This window comes from Schistocerca piceifrons, chromosome 2, assembly GCF_021461385.2.
Source record: "Schistocerca piceifrons isolate TAMUIC-IGC-003096 chromosome 2, iqSchPice1.1, whole genome shotgun sequence".
Classification (NCBI taxonomy): domain Eukaryota; kingdom Metazoa; phylum Arthropoda; class Insecta; order Orthoptera; family Acrididae; genus Schistocerca; species Schistocerca piceifrons.
The window spans coordinates 856,968,208-856,995,904 of record NC_060139.1 but is presented as its reverse complement, the minus strand read 5'-3'; the positions used below and the strand labels follow the sequence as shown (position 1 = coordinate 856,995,904).

Genomic DNA, 27,697 nt, shown 5'->3' with positions numbered 1-27,697 from the left:
TTAGAATGCTACTGATGTAGTACCCTCAGACTTTTCGCAGATGATGCAGATACAAGTTCTATTCAAAAAATTCTGGAGCTTTGTCCACAAAATTTTTCTACACTTACCTTTCATGTACAGTCTCCTTCGAAATACTCTCCTCCATAATTGATATACTGCTCGCAATGCTGTTTCCCACTTCTGGAAGCAGTCTTGGTATGCCTCCGGCTGGATCACATGAAGCAATGTCTGTTGAGTTTTCTTTTATCTCGGCTATCATGCAAGTCTTCATACATTCAATGGGATTTCCAACTTTGCAAATGGAAAAAAAAAGAAGAAGAAGAAGAAGTCCACAAGGGCCTGATCTGGATAGTACAGAGGATGAGGCAGCACATTGATTTTGCTTTTTGTGTAATAGTCACACACCAACAGGTGTGAATGTGTGGGTGCATTATTATAATACAAGAGCCATGAATTGTCTTGCCATATTTCGAGCTCTTTCCTTCTCATATTTTCTCACAGGCATCGCAACGTGTCCCGGTAGTACCACTGAATAACAATTTGTCCCTGTGGCACAAGTTTCTGATGAACTAATCCTTCGAAGTCAAAGAAAACTATCATCGTGGCTGACAAGCTTTTTTTGGTCTTGGAGAACCTTTCCTGACTCATTTTGAAGATTGAACCTTGGTCTCAACATATAACCATAGACCCATGTCTCATCACCAGTTATGTTGCGCTTAAGGAATATCTCATTGTCATTTACACAGTCCAAAAGTTCTTCACAGATTTCAAGGCAAAGGTGTTTCTGATCCTGACTTATGAGCTGTGGGTTGGATTTGGGAGTAACACAATGCATTCCAATATGCTTTGTCAAGATTTCTTAACAAGATTGAACTGAAATGTTACATTCTTCTGCAATCTCTTGGGCAGTCAGTCTTTGATTGGAATGCACAATTTTATCGACATTCCGGACATGAGCGTTGTCAGTAGATGTTGAAGGGCGTTCTGAATAGGGGTCATCGTGAACTTCTTTTTGGTCATTTTTAAACTATGTGAACCATTTGTAACACTGAGTACGGCTTAAGCACTCATCACCGTAGGCTTCCTACGTCACTAGGCTGTCTCTGTAAAGGTTTTCTTGAGTTTCATGCAAAATTTAATGCAGACAGGTTGCTCCTCTAACTCTGCCATCTCGAAATTCACAAACTGTGTGACGTAACATTCTTCTCAATACAGCATTGAACAATAACTAGCAGACATACAACAATGAAACTTCCGGCAGTTATGTATTAAACCAGGCATGTGCAGGAATGCCAACTGCATTCCGCTCCAACACACCATTTGCACAAAATTACGAATGTTCTGAAATTTTTTGAACAGACCTTGTATGGATAATGAAGTACTGTCTGATGGAGGCTGCACAAATACTCAGTCAAATCTTCATAAGATTTCAAAGTGGTGCAAAAATTGGCAACTTGCTTTAAATATTCAAAAATGTAATATTGTGCATTTTACAAATGAGAAAACATAATATCATATGACTATAACATCAGTCAGCTGTAGTTGGAATTGGTGGACTCATGCTAATACCGGGTGTAACACCTGTCCATTATGCAAGCAATTATTCACCTTGGCATTGATTGATAGAAGTGTTGGGTGTCCCTCTAAGGGCTATTGTGCCAAATTCTGTCCAATTAAAATATTAGAATGTCAAAATCCTGAGCTGGTTGGATGGCCCTACCCATAATAAATATTCCAAACCTTCTCAACTGGGAAGAGATCTGATGGCCTAGCTGGTCAAGGTAGAGTTTGATGAGCATGAAGGCAAACAGTAGAAACTCTCTCCATGAGCAGGCAGGCATTATTTTGCTGAAATGTAAGCCCAGGATGGCATGCCATGAAGGGTGACAAAATGGGGTGTAGATCATCATCTACATACCACTGTGCTATGAAGGTGCTGCAGATGATGACCAAAGGGGTCGTGCTATGAAACGAAATGACACCCCAGACCAACACTCCTGGTTGTTGAGCCATAGGCAGATGACAGTCATGTTGGTATCCCACCACTGTCTGTGGCTTCTCTAGACACATCTGTGCTGGTCATAGGGGCTCAGTTTGAAGCAGGACTCATCACTAAAGACAGCTCTATTCCAGTCAATGAGATTCTAGGCTGAATGTGCCTGACACCACTGCAAATAGGCTTGTTGGTGTACAGAAGTCAGTGGTATTCAACACAAGGGGCACCGTAAGCTCAGTCGCCTTTCTGTGATCTGCCTATTAATTGTTCTTGTGGTTACTTTAGCATCAGTTACATGGCAGACCAATGAGGAATACGATTCCTGGACCCTGAGTGCCTCTGTGACAATTACTTGGTCCTCACATTCTGTTGTCTCTCTAGTTCAGTTGCTTCCTTGTTGGTGCTGTGTTCGGCTGTGACTCACCCATTCCTGCCAGTGTTGTCGAATAGGGGCATCACTCCTATTCAAATGTCAAGTGGTTCACCGAGTACTCCAACCAGCTTCTTTGAGACCAACTACATGTCCTCTCTGACATCTGCATATATTGTTCATGCACCTGTCTGCAAGGCATAGTTGCTGCCTAACTGAGTCCATGAATTGAAATTTGCAATTTGTGCCCTGGTACCTACATGTCCCCTATGTACCATCCTTGCCAGTTGTGTGGTGAAATTGCACTGCAGCATCACACATTCATCCATTGGCTGACAAAGTTACAATTTCGTATTTTCCATCGATACCTGTATGTAAATCAATTTGTGCTTAATTTGCGTAACTCCTGTGCAGTTTGTTTTTTTATCTTAGAGTGTATGTTCAGTCGAACATATTTTGGAATAACTAGTGTGAGCTGATGAACAAAAAACTGTCAGAAATCAAATCCAAAGTTCATGGATTTTTCTGTATCACACATCACTTCTTTCATCTATGGCAGTTATTTGTCAATGTGAAGAATGCCTAGTTGTATTGTAGTTCAGAGCCCAGGTTAAACTGTAGTTCTCTTATTTTTGTATTGGGTAAGGTTATTCAAAGGTAAGAGAAAGTCACATACATACCACATTTCAGGTTGAGGAGTCTTAAGCTTTTTATCTTTAGCATTGTCAAGTAGTTACTTTCACATAATTAGGTAAGTCATTAATGGCAGCTAATGTCTAAGAACCATGCTTTATAGTCATTACGTTCTTCAGGAAAGAATCCCAATTTTTGAGTTAGTTATGACTCAAGTCAAATCATTTATGACATAGAATATGAGCTATTCTAGAACAATGTTAATAGGAATATATCATTGTGAGACATTTTATTTCAAAAACATACATATTTTGTTATTGCCACCCTCAATATACTGCCCTCCTCTATTCATGCAATGCTCCAAAGAAATGTGGTCAATTTGTGAGGGATGAGATGTACAGTTCAATAAAATGAAAAGAAACAAAGATATTTATACAGAATTGAAAATTTTGAACACTTGAAATGAGGATGCAGTACTAGGGATATTAGGAAGAACAACCAAATAACAAACACAAGAATAACTATAACCATAAACGATTTTGTATGAAAAGGAAAGCAAACCTTGGAAATACATAAGAAGAGATGGTAAGATCAATTGTGCAACTGTGAAGAGAGACAACAAGACAAAAAGCTGTAGCTCTGGCTGTAGCTCAAATTTATTATTTTTCTTTTATAGTAAAGTATTTTCTCAATAACAGTTCATAATGAGCCAGGAGATGTAAAAATTCTAGATAATAAGTTAGAAGTAACAATTGTCTGTAACAACTAACACTTTCCAGAGCATAAATTATGAGTTTGGCTAGGCTGCAGTGAAAGATTAGAGCTACAACCTGTAGTGCACCCTGGAATGTAAATCAGTCAAATTGAAAAATGGCAGGAAAGGAGGAGGAGATAAATCCATATAAAATTGTAAAAAAATAAAGACATGAAAGTGACAAAGGTGGAGAGGGAAAGCAGGTGGGTGCAAGAGAGAATAAAAGATGTGGAAAAGGGTTGGCAGAAAGTGAAACAATTAGCAGTAGTTACGATTTTTGCAGTCTTCATTTTCATATTTTTGAGCAGCAGACAGAATTATTTGTGCTGTATCCTGCTACTAGTGCATGTGAGTGTGAGTGTGCCCAGGGTAGTGTCGCTGAATGTTTGTACTTAAATCAACCACGAAGTGTATCAGTACGGGCCGACCACTAGAGCCTGGTTGTAGGAAGCATGCACACAGTATGGTCTCAGTTGCAGCTTCTACTGGTGGTTTGGACCTATATAAACGCAGAGCAGTGACGACACACTCTCACTATGTTCTTTTAATTTGCACCACTAACATCAATTGTTCTGTGTATTGCTGGAGCGGTTTCATGTATTACTTGGTTACTACAATTTGGATAAAATTTGTTATTAGCATGTAATATGTCAGCACAATTTAACACGCAAGCTGTTGTTGAAATATTTCATGACTTAATATCTGCACAAGTATGACCTATGCTATTTTGTTGAAGTCAATATAAACACAGCATCTGAAATTTTGAATATGAGTGCATTTGTGCTCATGACATTTGTCTGAAAATTCACAATTGAATTTTAACTGACTTTCTGTACTTGCCATTCATTATCAAAGATTTGTGTTAAAGCAGGCATGCTGTGGAACAACTTGAGACATTTGTTGGAGGATTTGGGATTGATGGGTTTGATTTTTATGTGTGAGTGTCATATTTAAAGTTGATGTACATCATTTCCATGCCTCTATGTATCGTTGTTATTAATTATGTGTATATCCATCAAGCTACTTTAATGTTAAGTTATTCACTTGTATTTACTGTTCTGTTTGTTCTGTTGCTAATTTTTGTGTTTTCCTATGTATATTTGTTTTTTACTATTGTAGAAAAATACAACCTCTCCAACATCGTGAGCATCAAGTCATACAGCTACAGCAGACTTGTTTTGGGATATGGTCCTGACAGAAGTGCCACAGTCACAGTCCACTGGAACAGTTCTGATAAAGCTTTCAAGCTAGTTTTTGGTAAGCATATGTTTATTCTGGATAATATTGTGGCACACTTCATGTTTTGCAGAATGTTAATTGCTGAAACATTTAAATTTCATGTAATGGTGCTTGTGTGTGATGCATTTACCACTAATGATAAAAACCCCAAAATTCTCGATCAAAGAAAATTTGACCATACATAAATTAATTTACCATTAAGTCTGTGTATTAAGCTTATTTTATTAAACTGATCGAAGATTCAGATAATTTTGTAAATACTACAGTCGAATGTCCTGTACTGAATCCAAAATATGTGCATTAGGTAGTTTACCACTCACCAAATAGAGGAGCCATTTAGTCCACAGACATGCATCTGCAAAAGACCATTTTTAAAGCCAAGATTTGGAAAAAGGAAACATGCCACGATGAATGAATTGGGTTGTGTGTGTGTGTGTGTGTGTGTGTGTGTGTGTGTGTGTGTGTGTGTGTGTTTTCTGCTTAAAGATATATACTATGTTCACTTTACTTCTCACAAATATTACAGCTTTGTCATTTATCATTAAAATTACATTGGAATATCTCATGTTTGTACTTGGAAAAGTGGCAATTTAGGATGTGATCAATGAACCACTGATAAGACTTAGCATTTCTCTGACATCTGTTGAGATGACTTTGCCAGCTAAATATAAGGAAATCTTTGTCGGAAAGTGAATGAGTCAGAAGAAATCAGAAACCTTTCCCCATGGAAGGAGATAAAAGATGTAAAGTGGCACATGAAAATGCTTAGGGAGCTAATTAAATATTTCATTACACAATGCATTTATTGTCTATCAAGCCATTAAAAAGACAAAGATATAAATCTCAGGCTACTGATCATAACAAAACTGGAGAAACTCACAGGAAAGGACTGGACTGTAGTGCAGGACTTCGTTTTGGAGTATACCACACAAATGTGGACAAATGATTCTGCACTAGAACCATTTAAATAAACTGATGCATTGTTTACCAGCTGAATGCTTAATCCATTTGCAGAGGCTGAGCACAAGCACGGAAACTACTGACTTTAACGGTTCTTGTGCTGGTTTTGGTTTACCTGGCCTCTCACTGGCACTATTATAGTTTGAACCTGCACAAGTAGCTCATACTAAAGTCTCTGCACTGGTAAAACATACATTATTGGCATAAATGTAGCACACCAGCTGACATGTAAATCATGACTGGCACATATATTGGTGAGTCCAGTATCAAGCTATCAGTAGCAATGAATAGCCAAAGAGGAATTGTTCACACACACGCAACAAGCAGTGTTCTGATGGTAACCATGCTGTGAAACACAAACACTGGGTCTTTTATATACATTTAACTACTTAGTTCATGAGGATCATCCATACTGACACCAAAGTTGGGAACTGACTCCTCAGTATATGTTTCTGTCACTATCCTTTTGATCATATTATGCACTAATATGTTCCTCCATTTATCTTTCAAGACCTTTCCTCTCTCTCTCCTCTATTTACTTTCTGCATTATAATTGTCTTGGTACCCGTGGATTCAGTATTTATGTAAAAATACAATTTGCTTTTATCTCATTTTCTCTACATGGTGAGCCTTAACCTTTCCCTTTCTTTTCTTTTGCACCTTTTCCAATCTGTTTACTTGTTATAGACAAATTATTCCCCCTCCCATCCCCCTCTTCTGTCCATGTTATTTTTATATTTACGTATCTTCTTCCTCCTCTGTTAAACCTATCGGCAGTAAGTACCACACATATTAATACTCTGGAATTTTAATTGTGATAGCCCATAGTTATTTCCTAATCATTTCTGTGATTGGCCTCTCCAGATCCAAGGTTTGAAATGACATTCCCTTCCCTTCCATGCTTGTAAATAAACATTTTCCTGTGCCCTGTCTTTGAAGGGATTCAAAACGTTCATAAATTAAATGTGTGCATTAGTCCTTCTTCAGATGTTCATGTGTTGGGAACTGGTAAGGTGATGACCCTCCTCTGTAACAGATTTTTTTTTTTTTACTATATATTTTTTGTTTTTTATATAAAGATTTGAAAAGTTAGAGATGCAAGTTTTTCTTTAGTTTGTTGCTTTTGGCTCTCTTTTAACAGCACAGTTCATTGTGGTATGCACTCCATTGTACAGTGGAAAATTCTTTTTATAAACAGTCCATTGGTCATGACACTGCCCTTCTGCATCCTTCTTCCTAGTCCAGCATGGTATGCAGGAAAATCTATCTGGATTTTGAAAAGTAGAAGAATTCACACAGAGTGAAGATGTACGTGAGACCAAGTAGCATGAGGAAGTACATTAGGCTGTAAAAGCATTTCTCATGGAAGATAGGGATCCAATTTTGAGTACCATTCCAGAGCACAGTTGGTACCTGTGAGAGGAACTTTCAACACAGTTCTCTTTGATTCTAGTCTTAAGAATTTTGTGATCTTTATAGCTTTGTGTCAAAAGTTACGTAGCTAAATTTATTGGGGAATAACTCTGCCAGCAGAATGTGAGAACCTACAAATCTTTGTATGCTCTAATAAATTGATTTATGTCCAGCTGAAATTGCTAGAGTGAAACTTTCTTGCTTCATGGAGTGTAAAACAGGGATCATTATACAGGGTTATTACAAATGATTGAAGCGATTTCACAGCTCTACAATAACTTTATTATTTGAGATATTTTCACAATGCTTTGCACACACATACAAAAACTCAAAAAGGTTTTTTAGGCATTCACTAATGTTCGATATGTGCCCCTTCAGTGATTCGGCAGACATCAAGCCGATAATCAAGTTCCTCCCACACTCGGCGCAGCATGTCCCCATCAATGAGTTCGAAAGCATCGTTGATGCGAGCTCGCAGTTCTGGCACGTTTCTTGGTAGAGGAGGTTTAAACACTGAATCTTTCACATAACCCCACAGAAAGAAATCGCATGGGGTTAAGTCGGGAGAGCGTGGAGGCCATGACATGAATTGGTGATCATGATCTCCACCATGACCGATCCATCGGTTTTCCGATCTCCTGTTTAAGAAATGCCGAACATCATGATGGAAGTGCGGTGGAGCACCATCCTGTTGAAAGATGAAGTCGGCGCTGTCGGTCTCCAGTTGTGGCATGAGCCAATTTTCCAGCATGTCCAGATACACGTGTCCTGTAACGTTTTTTTTTTTTTTCGCAGAAGAAAAAGGGGCCGTAAACTTTAAACCGTGAGATTGCACAAAACACGTTAACTTTTGGTGAATTGTGAATTTGCTGCACGAATGCGTGAGGATTCTCTACCGCCCAGATTCACACATTGTGTCTGTTCACTTCACCATTAAGAAAAAATGTTGCTTCATCATCAAGTTTCACACTGAACGCATCCTCTTCCATGAGCTGTTGCAACCGCGCCGAAAATTCAAAGCGTTTGACTTTGTCATCGGGTATCAGGGCTTGTAGCAATTGTTACGGTAAGGCTTCTGCTTTAGCCTTTTCCGTAAGATTTTCCAAACCGTCGGCTGTGATACGTTTAGCTCCCTGCTTGCTTTAATCGTAGTCTTCCGCGGGCTACGCGTGAAACTTGCCCGCACGCGTTCAACCATTTCTTCGCTCACTGCAGGCCGACCCGTTGATTTCCCCTTACAGAGGCATCCAGAAGCTTTAAACTGCGCATACCATCGCCGAATGGAGTTAGCAGTTGGTGGATCTTCGTTGAGCTTCGTCCTGAAGTGTCGTTGCACTGTTATGACTGACTGATGTGAGTGCATTTCAAGCACGACATATGCTTTCTCGGCTCCTGTCGCCATTTTGTCTCACTGCGCTCTCGAGCGCTCTGGCGGCAGAAACCTGAAGTGCGACCTCAGCCGAACAAAACTTTATGAGTTTTTCTACGTATCTGTAGTGTGTCGTGACCATATGTCAATGAATGGAGCTACAGTGAATTTATGAAATCACTTCAATCATTTGTAATAGCCCTGTACATATATGAATTTGAATATATTGTATATGAGCATTTGGAAGCCACTTCACATGAGGAATAAACCTATTCCATATCACATGCTAAATAAGAGGTTCTGAAGGCACCTGAAAACATAAATTGTTGTTCAGAATAGTTACACAACTGAAGTGGAGTATGTAGTTACAGTATCACCAAGTGTTCTTCGGCAACAGTGACTGCAGCTGCTGACTTTCTAAAAACATTCACATGCCTGAACACTGTATATCTGGGGACTGTTATTTCAGTTGAGAACAAGAAATATTAATGTATTGTTTTCTTTATCTTATAGGAATCTTAAGAAATGGAGCTCAATGAATAAGCTAATATTGTGGCATAGGTTTTGAGTTTGCATTCTCTCTCTCTCTCTCTCTCTCTCTCTCTCTCTCTCTCTCCCCCTCTCTCTCTCCCCCCCTCTCCCCCCCCCCCCCCTCTCTCTCTCTCTCTCTCTCTCTCTCTCTCTCTCTCTCTCTCTCTCTCTCTCTCTCTGTGTGTGCGTGTGTGCGTGTGTGCGCGTGTGCGCGTGTGCGCGTGTGCGCGTGTGCGCGTGTGCGCGTGCGCGCGGTGCGCGCGTGCGCGCGTGCGCGTGCGCGTGGAATTCTAAATTTGACAGGAAAACAAGTGTACACCCCCTTTTATTCACACAAAGCAGGTTTTAGTCATACTGTATGGATCATAATTTTAGAAGCATTTAAATAAGTAAATGCTTTTCTTTCTTTCTAGGAGCTGCTAACAATTGTGTGAATGCACATTCTCTGATGAGAGAGCAACTGGAAGCCCACTTAAATCGTCACCGTAACTTGGCCCAAATTGTACACATCCTGCATGAGACTTATGAACCTCTCATCTCCATCAGCAAATTACCCACTCTGCCACAGCTGGGAGTCCGAAATTCGGTATGCAAAAATTTTAAATTGAGGTTGTGCAGTTTTTAGTTCAAACACTATTGCACTGTATCTTCTATATTTGTAAAGTTCTATCTTTCTTAATTAAACTCAAATGTTGCTAGGAGTTTGTTAATAATGCAGTAAACAGGAGACGTATTACCCAAATAAAAGGATAGCAAGAAGTATATCAGAACAGTTAATAAGCTTGTTGCTATGGACACACATTTTGTTCTTCATGTTTGAAAATCCCATGTTTTGTTTGTGTTGATTTCATTATCTAATTATGTAATAATATCTATAGGGATGACTCTTTAATTACAGCTTGTATGCTTCTTAATTGTGTAATTTGCTTCATATAGCGACCACAGGTTCCAGTACAAACATTTACGATAATCCCTCAGTCATCAACAATGTTACGCCTCTCATACCAGGGCATGTACTGCCTCGAGGTAAAGATGCGTGGCGGTGGCTTGGTTAGCCTGAGAGATGGTGCATACAGTCGATTTGATCGCAGCAATGTTGTGGAGGAGTTCACACCAACACAAGGCCTCAAGGTAGATATATATGTTGTATTGTCACTGTAGGTCAGTAAGGCAGTTTTATATAAGCAAAAGTTATTAGTGTATTTGAAATAGTCATAACGCATCATCATCATCATCATCATTTAAGACTGATTATGCCTTTCAGCGTTCAGTCTGGAGCATAGCCCCTCTTATACAGTTCCTCCATGATCCCCTATTCAGTGCTAACATTGGTGCCTCTTCTGATGTTAAACCTATTACTTCAAAATCATTCTTAACCGAATCCAGGTACCTTCTCCTCGGTCTGCCCCGACTCCTCCTACCCTCTACTGCTGAATCCATGAGTCTCTTGGGTAACCTTGCTTCTCCCATGCGTGTAACATGACCCCACCATCTAAGCCTGTTCACCCTGACTGCTACATCTATAGAGTTCATTCCCAGTTTTTCTTTGATTTCCTCATTGTGGACACCCTCCTGCCATTGTTCCCATCTACTAGTACCTGCAATCATCCTAGCTACTTTCATATCCGTAACCTCAACCTTGTTGATAAGGTAACCTGAATCCACCCAGCTTTCGCTCCCATACAACAAAGTTGTAATGCATTTTAGATAGAAAATAAGTTGACCTATCTTCACTGGAATATGCTTTCTTGCTAGCTTGAAATTTTATCATTGCTGTGAATTACTGAATATAAGAAAAGGAAAGTTGTTACTCACCATATGGTGGAGATGCTGAGTCACACATAGGCAAATAAAGCTTTCAGCCCATAAGACCTTCTTCAAAAATAGAACACACACACACACACACACACACACACACACACACACACACACACACGACTGCAGTCTAAGGTAACTGTAGCCACACTGCGAGCAGTACCACCATTGCCAATTGTACATTCCATCCCAGAGTTTTCATTGTTTGAATATAAGAAAATACATTTTTGCAGACTATTGCAGTTTGTAGCTCCCAGTTTGTGTGTTGTTGAGACTGATTGTAGGTGAAATAAATTTGCTATTGGAAAATGACTGTAATCAACCAAGTGTAAGAGGAAAAATACAAATTTCATGAAAATAATTACTACAGGACTTCATATGAATGGATTGAGTAGTAGGTTATGATTCAAATGAATAGCTACGGGAAAAAATCTCAATTTAATTTAGATAATTAGGAACCAAAGACTGTGAGTGATCAAGATAAGAAAATTAAAGAATATTCTGTCGTCATACTGGAGAAAAAGAAGGAATGAAAAACTAAACAGAAGTGAAAGAAGAGACAACATATGTTGCTGAAAGGGTATATGGAGAGTAAAGATATATACTTTAAAACATGCTCAAAATAGAATCACATGCAACTAAAATAATTTCCCATATTTGATAACTTTCCAGATTACACAAAACTTACTAGGCTACATAGAATTTGTCAGGTATGTTCTAGTAACATTATTTTGCTCCTCTTCTCCTTCCTTTGTTTCTTATTGATCATCTTCTGTGTCGTGGATTTCTGTTAAATCTTTTGCTGCAATAAAGGTGAAACAAGTTGACAGGTCATCACTTCGAATGTGATCGTGTGCAGTTGCTTGAGTTTTGATGACCACAGAGGCGCCTTGTTCTTGACCTACAAAACCCGCTTTTTTGGAGCACTTGCTAACAGTTTCGGGCTTTACTTCCCTTAGTGCCAATCCAATTTACGGCATCCAGGACAGAAATTGACTGTGCAAGAGCAAATGCACTTTTAGCTTCTTCAACACTAAGAATAAGAGACTGCAACAATAATCAGCTATAATGGGACTTGAATTTGTAAATAACCCTTGGTCCATGGGTTGAGTGAGGCTGGTTCAACCTGGTAGAAACAGAGCCAATTTCACATTTGATACTTAACATTCAGGTGGCAGGTTGCGTTGTCTAGGAAAAAGGGAACTTGGTGATTTCCTTTCTTGACTTTGGCATTAAAAGAGCCCAGCTAGTCTTCCATAAGACCATTCACCAGCCACGCCTTTTTATTGCTTCACCATGAGATAGGAAGATTACTGACATCTATGTTTTTGGAACAACGCAGTTTTGCCACTTTTCCAATCACCAGTGGCTTCTTCATTTCATCTAACATGTTTGTATACAGCAGTCAGTAAGTCTTTCCTTTGACATTTTTCCGTCGGTGCACTTTTCACTTCTAATTGTTTGCAGTTTTGAAGGTAGTATGCAGTAAAACAGTCCCATTTTATCGACACTGAACATATCTTTCAGGTCATAATTCACAGTTAGATTGTACAGTATTGTCTTCCATTCTGTTGCTACACTTCCCTGCACATCCTTAACTTCCCCAGACACTTCAGTCCACACAATGTTGTGTCTAGCTTTGAAACTGTCCAGGCACCTTATGAATGCCTTACACTGTGTATTTCCAAGACTCACTCTGTGACATGGGCCCATACAAAGGTGAGTCTTTTGCCTGCGCACTTACAAACCATTCCCACACTATCTCATTAATTTCTTCATTTCCTGTCTTCTACATCTTTCTCTCCATTTGTCTTTCCCTTTCATTCTGTATCTTGCCTTTGTTTCGTAATGTATGATAAAGTTGTGTTTTACCACATGTGAAATACAACATTATTTCATGCACAGAGATTTTGTCTTTCTCACTCGCCTCAATTACTTTAATCTTTTTGTTGAGTGTTAGTGATGTTGTCACTTCAAGTGCTACTAGTTAACTGAAACTGGCAAATAATGCAGGTAGTGCCTTTCTTTGGAGCTTGACATTGGCAGGTAAAACCATTGTTTAACAGAACAACACCCAAATCTTTTATGTGCAGATTGCAGCAGAGTGTTCGTAGGTGTGCAAGAATGTTCAGTTATGCCCATGCATATCAGTATTAATGAAAAACGAGAAATGCCAACAATGCACATGAATGAGCACTATTTCCTTTGATGTACTGTCAATTTCAAATCTTAGGCTAGTTGTCACACGAAAATACGGATAAATATTCAGGGACGCATGTCCCTCACGCTTACGCAACGGCCTGTTTTGATTACACTTGACCGTTGTTCCACTTACCTACAGCTCTACCCGCTACGCCACGTACTGTAGGAAAGAAAAATTGTTCACTAAGTATCGGTTGGGTGTTCTACAAGTAGATAAACCACTAGGACAAAATAAAGTATGTTGCTCACCAAATATCTCGTTTAACCAGCTGAACCGTCGATTTTGAAGAATCCATTTATAATTACAATTGCTAATACACTCGTTTACATGAAAAAGACAGACACAAATGCCATACTAGTCCCTTACTTACATGTCGGTGCTCATTTATGTGCATCTGAGGGAACTATATTGCATATGCACTGCAGCAATGCTCTCAGAATGGAACTTTCTGATTGTCCCTTATAGTTTCCACATTGCAGAGGCTGGAAAAATTTGCATATTATTAAAAATAGCATTTGTGTGTTTTGGGGATGTAACAGGGTGGAAAAGTGGGGGTCAAGGTTACCTGTGTGAGGGACCGTAGGTTGCCAGATCTGCAAAATGAAGAGCAAGCGGTCTATTCCCCTTTCTCTCTACCACACTTCGTCACAAAAATCAACTGCATATGGATCACTGGTACACAGTCCAGAGATACTTTCGGGGGGGGGGGGGGGGGTGTATTTTCACAAAGTGTGTTAACACTATTTCTCCCTACTGCACTTTGTCACAAAAAGCAACTCCATACGGATCACCGACAACGCAGTGCAGAGATGCTTGGGGGAGGGGGGTGGTATTTTTTGCAAAGTGTGTGAACACTTCATTGAACACAAATATGATTGCTATAATACAAATGCAAGAAAAATATATGGACAGATTCTGAATAAATCTCTGCACATTGTTACACAGTACTACAGGGTAAATTGAATACTAGTTGTCTTGTACAGCAGTTGTAGTCTTCTTTCTGGAAAAGCGACTTCATCCACAACCAGCGCTGGTCACTATTCAGTTTACAGACTAAATATATTTCCAGCGCATTTCCTGTTTTCCTGTCCAGTTCTCTTCTGTAAACAGACAAAATAACTACACTGATTTCGATATTTGTATAGTGAAATTATTTTCAGTTTATTAAGTAAGTACTTATTTGCAGTTGGTGAGTGAGCTTTCATGTAAAACACCATTCCTATCAACAATAGCTGAGCGGTACTTAATTTGTAAGTGTGATGTTGTCAGTAACCTATGTAATGTTAGTAGGAAAAGGGATTGGATTGATAAATATGATATCTTCCTGGTGTCTGTTGTTGACAATGTATGTATTGTAAAGCCGTGTAACTATGTTGTAGTGACTTGGTGGTGAATTAATGAACGACCAGAATGTTACTGCCTTTCTCTCACCATAAACTGTGTTACTGGTAGACTTCAGAAATCTCTTCCATTCAGGAATTGCTAGCGTGTGTAGAGTGGGCTACAGTGATTGGAGCCATTTACCACTCTTTCGCAGGTGCTTTTCAATATGTCTGACGGATTAAGATCGATCATGTTTAAAGAACAGTAATCTGCTGTAATGCACTACTTGACGTGTGTTGAAATATCTGATGTTTCATAATATCTGTAGTCTGGGAGGCTAGTATTTTGTACTAACATCTCAGTAGTATTGTTCCGTTGCCAAGCAACCACAGATAGCCAGCCAAAGATGGACTGCACTGGAGCAGGTAGAAGCAGCTATGTTGCTGCTCTGCAAACATATCCCACACGTCTGAAATGTTCCATGAGTGTCTCATGTACGTCTGGTGCTGTTGTTTTGTTGTATGTTTAAGTAGTTCACTTCATAGTTTATTTCATTTGTTGTTGTTAGTGTTTATTTGCTTCTGTTTCATTTTAAACAATGTTCATTGCAACAAACAGTGCCAGCCCAACATGTGAAGTGAAATGGAGGAAGAAGTGTGCACTACACAGCCAGGTCTGCGAATTCATGTGTTTGATGAGTGACTACTTTGAGAAAGAAAAGGAAAAAGTTGATCCCTTGTTTCCAGTTGCTCAGGTTATTAAGAGGAATACACAGCACTGGAAATGAGCAAGAATACTGTTGTACCAATAGGGAAAAACAGTGTAGTATAGATTGTGTGGGAGTGGCACAACAAGCCTACACACACTAGGAAAGAAGTGGCTGAGATAGAATCAAGTGACAACTTTGTCAATTTCAAGAAAAATGTTATTCGTTGTTATATACAGTAGAGTCCCATTAATCTGAATTAATTGGGACTGGATGTTATTCGGATTACCGATTTGTTTGGATTAGCAGGAATTACAGTGACGAGAATGAAGTATACCCAGCTGGTAAGTAGGTATACCATGGTAACAAGTGGGAACAAGTGTGGGAACAATGGCTCACTATCACTCCGTGCTCCGGTTGTTGTGCATTGTTGGGACCTTTGTAGTGTCTGCAGTCAGTGCACTTCTAGTTGGCTCGCAATGTGCTTGGTTATGTTAGTTATTGATCGATGGCACGTGTAACAGTTGTATTGTATTCGTTCAGGTGTAGTGGTGTATGTATTTTCGTCATGAGTAAATGGACACACACAACTTTAACTCTCAAAGAAAAACTGAATGCTTTGCAGCGGATAGACAGTGGTGATAATGTGCAGATAGACAATGGTGAGAATGTATCTAAACTGCAACACAACTGGGTTTTGGTAAAGCAACCATTTGTGATTGGAAGAAGAACAGAGTGAAGCTTGAAAAGTCCTGTGCAACATCTTCAGAAAAAAACACTCGAAATTCGACAGACTTTGAAACACTCCCAGTACAATAAAGTGGATGGAGCTCTTTTCCTGTGGTTTACACAGGAAAGAAAAAGGGGAACTCCTTTGAATGGAGCACTGGTTCAGGAGAAGGCTGTGTACCTGGACAAGTTAATTAATGGTGATGAGTCTTTTAGTGAGAGTACAGGTTGGTCGGACAGATTCAAAAAACGCCATGGAATCCGTCAGCTAACAATTACTGGAGGGAAGCTTTCTTCTGACCGTGATGCAGCAAGGGAATACTTGGGTGAGTTTGAAAAAATGATGAGAGAGGGAAAGTATTCTCCCCAACAAATTTATAATGCTGACAACACTGGCCTTAATTTTAGGGCATTGCCAACAAAAAGCCTGGCATCAAAAGCAGAAGACCATGCTCCTGGTATTAAAATGTGCAAAGATCGTGTGACTTTAGTAGCATGCAGCAACACTGCTGGCTGCCTTTAATGCTGATCAGCAAATCTGCTAGGCCCAGAGCTTTTAAAAATTGCATCATGAAGTCCCTGCCCGTATATTATCGCAACCAGAAAAAAGCATGGATGAATGGTAAGCTGTACAAAGAATGGTTTCACAGCCAGTTTGTTCCCTCTGTTCGACGGTTTTCTAAGGAAAATCATTTGTCTCTATGTGCAGTCCTTTTTATTGATAACGCGCCATCTCACCCCAGCTCTGAACAATTATGTGATGGAGAAATTGGGGCAAAGTTTTTGCTACCAAATGTTACACCACTTCTACAGCCGATGGAACAGGGTCTACTGCAAACATTAAAACTGATTTACAGAAAACAATTTTTAAGAATCCTGTTCCAAGATGATAGCATTCCTTTAGTGGAGAAAATAAAAAAGACCAATGTGAAGGATGTTGTTTATTGGGCTTCTGAGGCATGGCAGAACATTTCAAAAAATACTCTGAGAAAATAGTGGAGACCTCTTGAATACCGAGCGATGTGGCGCAGTGGTTAGACACTGGACTCGCATTCGGGAGGACGACGGTTCAATCCCGCGTCCGGCCATCTTGATTTAGGTTTTCCGTGATTTTCCTAAATCACTCCAGGCAAATGCCAGGATGGTTCCTCTGAAAGGGCACGGCCGACTTCCTTCCCTAAACCGATGAGACCGATGACCACGCTGTCTGGTCTCCTTCCCCAAACAACCAACCAACCTCTTGAATTTCAGGACAACCTAGTTGAAAATGAAGAGGAAAATCTACTAAAAATGATACAAACCATCCCTGGATGTGAAGAAGCTAGTGAAGGAGACGTAGATGAGTGGATGGCAGCGGATGGGGATGTGTGGAGAACCTTTCTGATGCTGATTTAGTTGCTGCTGTGACACTCAAGACCAGGAAGAAGTGGACTGTTGTGATGGAAGTGACTATGAGCCTGAAAGCGACAAAGTACACACAGTGACGCAGCAGAAGCCCTTGACCTCGTGCTGCGTTATTTGGGGCAACAGCCCACTGCGACAGCTGCTGATTTGATGTTTATGAGATGATGGCGCAACTATGCATCGTATAATAGACTGTCTTCATTATGCCAAAAAACAATGAGTTTTTGTCATCTAAAAGTATGGATAGAATGTCTGCTGTATTTTAGCAAGTTCAGCAGCTCTTCTTTCATTGTTATGCATTGTTTAAACCTAATGTTTTCTTGCCAATTTTTTTAATACATATTTACTGTACTGTGTAAATTAAAATAGTTTGTATGTACATCAGTTTACTGCACAGTTTTCCATACTTAAACTAACATTTTTCATGTCCGGATTAACTGAACGTTTGGATCCAGGGTTCAAATTAGTGGGATTCTGCTGTATATATATGCCAAACTACTTTTTAAAAGAAGCAAATTTTCATTGCGTACAGAGCTGTAAGACATAGGCTTCAGCTGCTCAGGTGCCTGTTGGAAAAGGAACACGGATCATTGTTTTACATGCTGGTACATCAGATAGCTTTGTGCCAAGATGCTTGTCAGTGTTTCATTCAAAAAGGATAGGTGATTACTACAAGGAGATGAACAATGTTGTTTTTCAAATGTTGTACGAGACATCACTTATGACAAATCTCATAAGTCCACCGGTTGATTGTTATGAACAATGTCCCTTGTCATTCCATTGTTCATGGTAAGACACCAACTCCGGCAACAAAGGAAGATGGTGATATTCAGTGCCTGAAACGATGAAAAGTATCTTTCAGAAATGATTTTGAGAAAGGTGGAATTGCTCAAAATTGTGACACAAAAGAAACCACAATTTTTAACATACATAATTGATGAAATTTCTAAAAAGCATGGGCATGAGATCTTTGGCCATCCTCTGTACCACTGTCACTTCAGTGTCATTAAAGGTGTATGAGCATAAATAAAAAAATATGTTGCTGTAAAAAAAAAAAAAAAAAAAAAAAAAATTACACATGATCTCTGAAATTGAAAATCATCTCATAGCTGCCGACAGTCAAATGACAAACGTTGAAGACCACTGCAAGTGTCGTCATAGAGGCAGCCAAAAATGAAGGTGTTGTGGACGAATGAGTCAAAAATTAATTATACATCCATGAGGGAGTAGTGATAGTTCAAGCAGTGCCGAAGAAGACTGTTCTAAATCATATTCTAACAGTAATGTGAGTGGTGTTTTCCCATTGGCATAAATACAACACACTCAGGAATGTAAGGTGGAAGCATGCCATTGACCTATGTGTATCATCATATTGAGAGTACCTTCTTCATATTATAACTGTTAAGACACTGATAAATTAATGTGTTCCTCATTGGAGAACTATTTAATAATCCTAATATTTAACAATGGAAAGAAAAGCTAAAATAGTTTTCATTTCCATTGTGAAGTCTAACAAATAACTTTATGATGTTTCAGCATATTGGATACTAAATAACTCTTTTCAGTTTTTCAAGATTTTATATTACAAGTAACAACTGTAAATAAATTCATGCATACAAATACAATGTGGATGTTATTGACACTTTTGTTTCTGCTGCTAGAGAACGCTTGCAGTAGCAAACAAGCATGAATTGCTGTAAACCACGTTAGACAGCAGTACCATTTGGCTGTTTGAACTATCAATGTCAATCACTCATCTCACAGACTGTAGGTGACCTCTTTCTGTTTCAGAGGAAGCAGTTTAAGCCTCTGGGCCTCTTCAGGTATTGGGAGAGCTGAGGCAGAGGTGATGCATTTGATACCATCAAGCTGCAAAAAGTATTGCAGCCATTGATAACGGGGTCAATGAAATCGTCACTGTCAAATACATATTGAAAGCATTTGATGCTTGGGGGTAGTCTCTTCATTGTGGCGGACAATTTGACAGCTCCAGCTGTTGAGTTTTTTTCACATAAAATGTCACTTAATAACTGCAAATAAGACCTCCCTTAATAAGGTATAAATACCTCTATGCTATAAACATGAGCTCACTGGCGTTATTTTGCCTCCTTCCATAAGTGTATCAGACAAGAAATGCTGGGAAAATACAGCCTGTCTGTGAACTGAAAAGGCGTCCATTTCCCTTTTCCCATAGTTGAAGAAATGTACTACATAAAGATGTTGTGTATGGGCAGCATAGGGACTGATGGCCTTTGTGGTCTGGTCCCTTCAACCCCCACAAACCAACCAACCATGACCAGCAGAAACCATGTATGTGACATGACTTATTTCTATTGAATCTATGATGATCTTAACACTTTTCATTCTTTTTATTGTTTTTTACGTGCTTGGCAATGACTCAATGCTATTTGGTGAGTGTCTTTCTTGACTCTTTAATTGTTTACATTGTGCCATATTGAGACATTCTTTTCTACGAATAAAGTAGGCACATAATTGTAAAAAACCAGTGTGGTCAACAGATTGAAAATTCTTGTGCTAAGAGAATTGCAATGGAACAGGTAACTTTTTGGGAGCTTGCAGGCCATAGCGGAGGTAATTTTACATTTAACACATGAGCTTCAGTAATACGAAAATGGTGTGATTTGTTTGGTGTGGTCCATTTGGGTGACCTTTGAGATATGAACCTTATAGTCAGTGGTAACAGCAGAGAAATCATTGTATGATCTTCATGTACTCGAGGGACCCAAGTATTACCAAAATCATGTCTGATGGGCAAGTGAAATGTAATTAGGGAACACATGTTGCCTAGAGGGACTCAGCAACCTTTGGTTTATTTTCATTGTTTATTTGCAAACCATTACTGCAAGTAATCTGTGATTAACGCTAGGATGCATACACAGGGTCTCCGAGGCCCTTGTATGTCTTCATTTTTAAAAAAATTCTTTAATTTTTTGTTTGATTTCAAACTGCTTTCCAGTATTCTTTCACTAACACTGTGACATTCCTCCTATCAAGTCTGAATGAGATATCGTTTTAAGTTTTTTGTATAATTCAATACGTTTACCCCTACACCATGAATGCATAAGCAGGGCTTCAGAAGTCCTCACACATTTATACCGTATTTACTCGAATTTAAGCCGCACTCTATTCTAAGCCGCACCTGAAAAATGGGACTCGAAATCAAGGAAATAATTTTCCCGAATCTAAGCCGCACTCGAAATAAAAGGGGAGAAAAATGTTTTAGGCCGCACCTCCAAATCGAAACAAAGTTAGTCCATTGTAATATGAGACACTATTTATGTCGAATGAATGACGATACAGCTATAGTAGTTTGGTTCGAGTCGTAAGCTTAGCAGTTGAGCTTTACCAGGTAGCCATTGGTATGCGTCAGGCGCTCCGTCCGTATTTATACGAGTACCCTTCCTTTTTCACGTGCTTCGTCTGGTTTGAATCGATTGGTTATTTTTCTTTGATCTGGTAAGTGCCGTTCTCTTTGTTATAGGTGTTTACGTCACTCTAAGCTGAAAATGCATTATTGTACTGTGTCATGCATTGTTTGTCGCATTCTGATAGTGAGAGTTTACGGCATGTCGCCGCTCGTGGCATGGCTTGCTTTTGTGCTCGCTACTGCGGCTTACAAATAAAAAAAAGAGAGGAATCATCTCATTAGCGAAACAGTGGCAAGCGACTACTACTTGTTGTTACTTACAGTGCTGCTTTCTTTGATAATGATCAACAAGAACCAAATAATAGACTGCGTATGATAGAAGATGTTCTGAGTGAGAGTTTAGCAAAAAATTTTCTCCGTTTGAAAATCTTTGGACGCCTCTTTAGTACATTACATTTTGCACAGAAATTAGAGTCATCTTAGATTTAAAAATCTAGTCAATTGCCGTGCTTCATTTCTGATTGTATCACTGTTAGGCATAAGAATAATACGAATATAAACATGACATGATACATACATTCTTCCGCATTTGCCGTTGTCTCACTCTAGTTTCGTACTTTATTAGGCAGACAGGATTTAAATGAGATAGCGGCAAACACGAAAAAATACATGGCAAAACATTTATATTCGTATTATTCTTATGGTGAAGAGAATACTACATGTGATTCACAATTCATAAAACTTCCTATTAGCAACCATCTCTTCTCACAGGTAGGAAAAAATTCAGAATGTAGAGTTGGCCAAATTGACAAACATCCCAAACAGTCTTGCCAGTTGTATTTTTGTAGTACATTGAAATGCTGCTACATTCGAAGATGAACAGTACGGAATTTGTATTTACTTGTTGGATAATGTATAAAAATGCAGTGGTCGAAACTCGGGGCGGAGAAAAAAGCTCGTCTTCCACCTTTTCTTAAATTTATTTACTGACGCAGAGGTTTTGGCGCCAGTATTTATCTGTGTGCCTGCAAAGCATGCCAGTGTAGCAGCACTACATATATTCGATGGCAGAAGTTAGTTGTGGCGGCACCTACCAACATTTTTCAGAACTTTCACTTACTTTGCACTCAATTCTAAGCTGCAGGCTAGGATTACAAAAACCGGAAAAAAAGTGCAGGTTAGATTTGAGTAAATACGGTAAATGTTCTTTAGCCTATATTGTCTTCAACATTTGTTTGGGAGTAGTTATTAATTCAACAATAACTGTAGTGGTATTTCCAGCAACAGGAGTGCCTACAGCAGCAGTAGCTGTAGTAGTAATAGTATAACTAAAAAATAATACACACTACTTTCACATATTGGTGATGTCGGTGTATTATTGATCTTTTTGCTATCAAATGCTTTATTATTGCATAGTATTGTTATCCTGTGCTGCTCTTGTCAGCCTCATTGTTACTGTAGTTTGTTTGTTGCTGCAAGGCCCATATTGTTACAAGTATGGCTCATTTAGTGCTGCACAAGCTGCTGTTTGAGAGAGACGCCTTTTGCTATGGCTCCGACACGCAAAGCAATAGAGTCAGTACATGCAAATGCAGCTAATTTTGAAAGTGTTGTGGCTCAGTGGTTTGAGGAAGTTGATTCTTGCGAGGAAGGAAATATTTTTGAAGGTGCAAGTAGTGAAGAATCAACCAATGAACGTGCAGATGTGAATATTGAGGCAGATGACAGTACTTCTGATAATATTACTTCATCAGAGTCTGAAAATGAAGAACCACCACAAAAAGGTATAGAAGACTACACATACATTAGTCGGAATGGAATGATTTGGAAATTAGATCCTCCTGCAACTTTTCGTACGCCTGTCCATAATATCGTAAAGAAGGCACCTGGTCCAGCCCTTGGTTTGAAAACCTGTAAACCTAAGGATGCCTGGGACTATTTCATCTCCTAGGAAATACTAGAGGAAATCATCAACTGCACAAATATTGAAGGCAGAAGAGTGGCTGCTAACGTGGTAAAACGTGGAAAAACGTTTCGCTTGCTGATATGGAGGGTTTTCTTGGTCTTTTACTACTTTCTGGTGTTGAGAAGAGTTGGGATGTCCTGATTAGAGAATTATTCTTGGATGAAAAGGCAAATCCCACATATAAGGCCACCATCTCAGTAAATAGATTAGAGGATATAAGGAGAATGATTATATTTGATGACAGGCGTACCCGTGAAGCTCGATCTGCAGATGACAAACTTGCAGCTGTTCGCTATGCATGGGAACTATTTCTTGACAAGAGTTAGAAATAGAATGATTCCCAATGATTCGCTCACAGTTGACGAACAGCTAGTCCCATTCTGTGGAAGATGCAGCTTCACCCAGTATATGCCCTCTAAATCAGCCAAGTATGGCATAAAAATATTTTGGTTATGTGATGCTACATCTGCATATGCTTTAGACGGAATTATTTACATGGGAAGGAAGCCCCATGAACCTATTCAGAAAAATCTTGGATTGAATGTGGTGAGACATCTTGCTAAAAGCATTTGAAAGATCATCAAAACATATTAATGTTGACAACTTCTTTACTAGTGTGCAGCTGGCAGAAGAGATGCTTCAGAAGCAAATTACAGTGGTGGGAACAATCAAACAAAATAAACCATAAATTCCTAATGAGATGAAACCCTCTGCCTCAAGAGCGATTCATTCCTCTTTGTTTGCATTTAGAGGTGACATTACACTGGTGAGTTATGTTCCCAAAAAGAAAAAGTCTGTAGTTCTCATTAGCACAATACATCACGACAGAAACATTGATGAAACTCTTGCAAAAAAGAAACCAGATATTATAGTTCTATAACTCTACAAAGGGTGGAGTTGATCAAATGGACCAGAAAATTCGTTATTACACTTGCGAGAGACAAACAAGAAGGTGACCGTTTGCATTATGGATGAATATGATGGACATCGCAGCAGTAAACAGTGAAATTTTATTTTCTGCCCACCATCTGACATACCATAGAGGAAGAAGTGATAAAAGGCATTTGTTCCTCAGAGATTTAGCAGAGGAAATGGGAAGACCACAAATAGAACTTCGTATTCAGATCCCTAATCTTCCAAAGAAAATCGTTGATGCCATGCAAAGATGTGGTGTTCAAAAAGATGTCATATTGCCGAACCAACTACCTGTTTCAGGAAAAAGAAGAAGATGCAATTATTGTCCATATAAGAAACACAGGAAAAGTGCTATGGCATGCATTAAGTGTAAAACCAACATTTGTAAGGAACATAGTGGCGTTCTTTGCGTTGCTTGTTTGTCACATGTTGAAAACTAAGAAAAATGCAGTTTTATGTGAACAATGAATAGTAACTTTTTGTCAAAATATTGCCTATATACATAATATTGTGAATAATGAGTATGTTTTAATTGAAGAAATTGGTTGTAATAAATGTTATAAAATGTAAACTGCAACTTATAAGTGAATTAATACAATTATTTGTATATGTTGTATGTAAATGGATGTAACTAATAAAAATTCACTCTTAGTCTTTTTTAAAAAATTAATAAAATGTTAATCAGGTCCACCAGATCCCGTTACTGTATCTTAGGAATCTTTCAGTATGACAATAAATTTGACAGAAATAAATTTAACTCCAAAGAATGATTATATGAAAAGAGGAAAATTTTAAATTAGGGCAGGGCCTTGGAGGCCCTGCATATGCATTCATGTGTGTTTTCGGCACCACAGATCCTAGGGTTAAAGTGCAATGTAGTTGTAAGTTCCGCCATTAGGCAGGGCTAGCTGGTGAAATTCTGTGAATCAGCAATGTCTTGTCTGAACATTGAAGCTGTACAGCGAAGCTCTTTTTTTATACTGATACAAGCACTCTCTAATCTTCAGTGCAATAGATCATAAACAATAGTTTGTCAGTGAGGAATTTTGTTCCTGTTATGAAAATCTGTTACTGAGAGACTCCAACAAATCTGCAGGTAGTTGCACATTGGGAGGGAGTGCCCCTGGTGAACAATCTCAAACTGGCCGGCCATTAACCTCATGAAGTGGAAAATGTCTTTAAAACATCAATTGCCAAATAAATAAATAAGACAGTTTGCATTATCCGAAACCCAGTGCAGAAATATATAAAAATATCTCCAAAATAACAGACACAATGTTCGTGAGAAGAATCCAATTCATGGGGCATTTAGAAAGAATGGACTCAAACAGGTTAATGCACAAAATCCATACATTTTTAAGGAACAAAACTGCAAGACTGAACTGGTACAAACAGACGGAAAAAGGTTTTCAGAAATTACTGCAACCAGTCGCCTTTTATGTAGATGTATTTTATGGTTAAATAAAATACATCTACATAAAAGGCGACTGGTTGCAGTAATTTCTGAAAACCTTTTCACACCACAGTCGCAGTGTTCCACATCCACAATGGATAAAAGTCTTAGACGGAAAAAGATCTGAGAGAATTAGGGTCTCTAAATCAACATGACAGAAATGACATCATAAAAAAAAAAACACAAACACACGGGGTTTTGAGGAAGAAGAGAGAAAAACTAACCGACATACATGGTCTGCCCAATGAAAACTAGCCCATTTGTTGCGTAAAAGGAAGGCCAACAAATGTTGATTACGCGTGGACCTCCACAAAGAAGAAGAAGAAGAAATAAATAAATAATCCATGCATAGAAATGAATAAAATTATTTCTCTTTTGAACTGTCTCTTTGTTTTTGGCTCCTATGCCCCCTCCCGCCACCCCTTCCCCACATGCTAAATTTAGTTCTAGTTTTGAGTATAATTCTCCCACCTCAACTCAATTTATCTCTTAACTGTCCCTCAACTTCCCTTCATACCACTATTTTCATACTTTGTGACCCCTCCCTACTTTCTTTCCTTGCAAAGAAAGAACACACTGTGCCAAGAGATGATGATTATTCAGTTTTTGTCTCTCTATGTTACTGTTGACTGGATCATAACATTACGTGTTGGGGTACTCTTTCTGCATGAGATTGCTGTTGTTGGTGAAAATGTATTTGTGTGTTGGATAAAGCAAGATAAAGCTACAAATTTTCATGCGGATGTTTGAGAATCTAGTGTATGTCTTTTGTTGAAACTAAGTAAGGAGGTTCTGCTTTGCTTGACAAATGCTGAAAACTTTCCAGGCATTCCTGTCAAAATATGTTGACGAGACAGCAGTATTTAGGAGGAGATCACAGTCTGAGGATGACAATCCACCATCTCCAGTGACGATGGATTCGGAAGGAGGTGGTGGGATGTCATTTCTGGGCTCCCACCATCGCGGACCTCAGTCACCAGCACAGCAGCGAGAGGCAGGCCTCCGGTTCCATCCTCCTCTCACTCCACCATCTGGAAGCAACCCACATACTCCAGCCAGTCCTCACCCAGCCATATCACAGGTAACTAGCAGCAGTTTTGCGATTCACATGGAATGTTTTTCTCGAGCTTGTCTGTAGCTGCACCTTACATTAGTACAGCATAAGTTATAGGGAAAGAAATGTGAAAGAAAGACACCAAAACAAAATATATTTGTAGACAGTGAGAATGATTATCATGTGCTAATGTGTTACAGCAGACTGTAAATATTACACTAAAATTATGCCATTTCTCCTTGAATGGGAGCCATAAATTGCACTGCAGTTATGGTATTTCTCTTCTAATGCAAGCCGGAAATTGCACTAAAATTACACCATTTCTCTTCAAATGCATGCTGGTATCCAAATAAAACAGGTGAAAACATGTCTTGTAGGGCTTTGCTGGTTTTTCAGTCATAAGCAAAAAAAACTATTCTTTATCTCAGGGCGTCAGTGATGATTTATTTCTTGCTTAAGACAGTGTTTTCTTGATTATTAAAATATTTTACTTAATTGATTGCCATGGTTAATTTCACGTTGTGTGGCAATAAGGTATTTTCAAAATGTTCTCTGAAACTGACATTTTATTTCCATTGCCACACCTATGATCTCCGACTTATCATTTTTATAATACACAACATGATTAAAGCCTTTCATGTTTTAGATGATTATCAGTTTTCTTTAAGCTGTTTTTATATGTAGTGGTATTATTTGATGATGTCTTGCTTGCACCAAGATGTAATGAGAAAGTATAATTTGAAGCACAATTTATAGGAAAGGTTTGCTAATGGAAATTAAACTGTGATTTGGTTGGAAACAAGGAACATTAATGATCAGTCCATAAGGTCATAATAAAATGCTTGTAACAACTTGACTGAACTCCCTTTCCACAATGCCTTATACACTGTGAATTGAAGGCACTGTTTATGGTGGCTGTAAGTTGACATTAAGCTTGATGTTCACCAGGGTGTTTGTTTGCTAGTGTAGTCTACATGCCAACACCAGCTTTTACCCTTCTTCACATGCAATGTCATTAACAGATAAACTATTAGACACTACTAGCACTCATCATGCTGCGAAGTTATGTGCCCGAAGGATTAGACATACCTCCCACTAAAGTGGTATCCAGTGAAAAGATGGGCACCACATTGAGGCGTGGCGAAAGTAACTACAAATATATTTGGTTCACTCACTGTCTTTACAGGCAAGTCAGCATCAGAGTTTCGGCTCAAGCCCGGCAACATCATTCAACTTAGCATCACCTCCATCAATGCCACCAAACATCAATCCTTCACCTTCGATGATGCCTCATGCTTCACCAGGAGGACTACTCGCTAATTCTCCATCGAATCCTTTACACGTTCCAAGCCCTGCGGGCCTCATGCCGACATCTTCACCTGGTCCGTGTAGCTCAGTGCAGGTGGGGCATTCACCTGCTGGGTCCTTCATGGGACAAACAGGTAAGTACAACTGTTTGCATAGAAATGCAGAGTG

The 27,697-nt window shown here is 39.0% G+C and overlaps 1 protein-coding gene across 1 annotated transcript in view; it reads left to right on the top strand.

Annotated features, from left to right (window-relative positions):
- LOC124776432 (mediator of RNA polymerase II transcription subunit 14) overlaps positions 1-27,697 on the top strand; it is a 180,921-nt gene that overhangs the window by 119,089 nt on the left and 34,135 nt on the right. Inside the window, 5 exon segments of the mRNA XM_047251426.1 lie at positions 4,873-5,010; positions 9,679-9,851; positions 10,202-10,396; positions 25,994-26,248; positions 27,408-27,663. Coding sequence (XP_047107382.1) covers positions 4,873-5,010; positions 9,679-9,851; positions 10,202-10,396; positions 25,994-26,248; positions 27,408-27,663 — 1,017 coding nt within the window.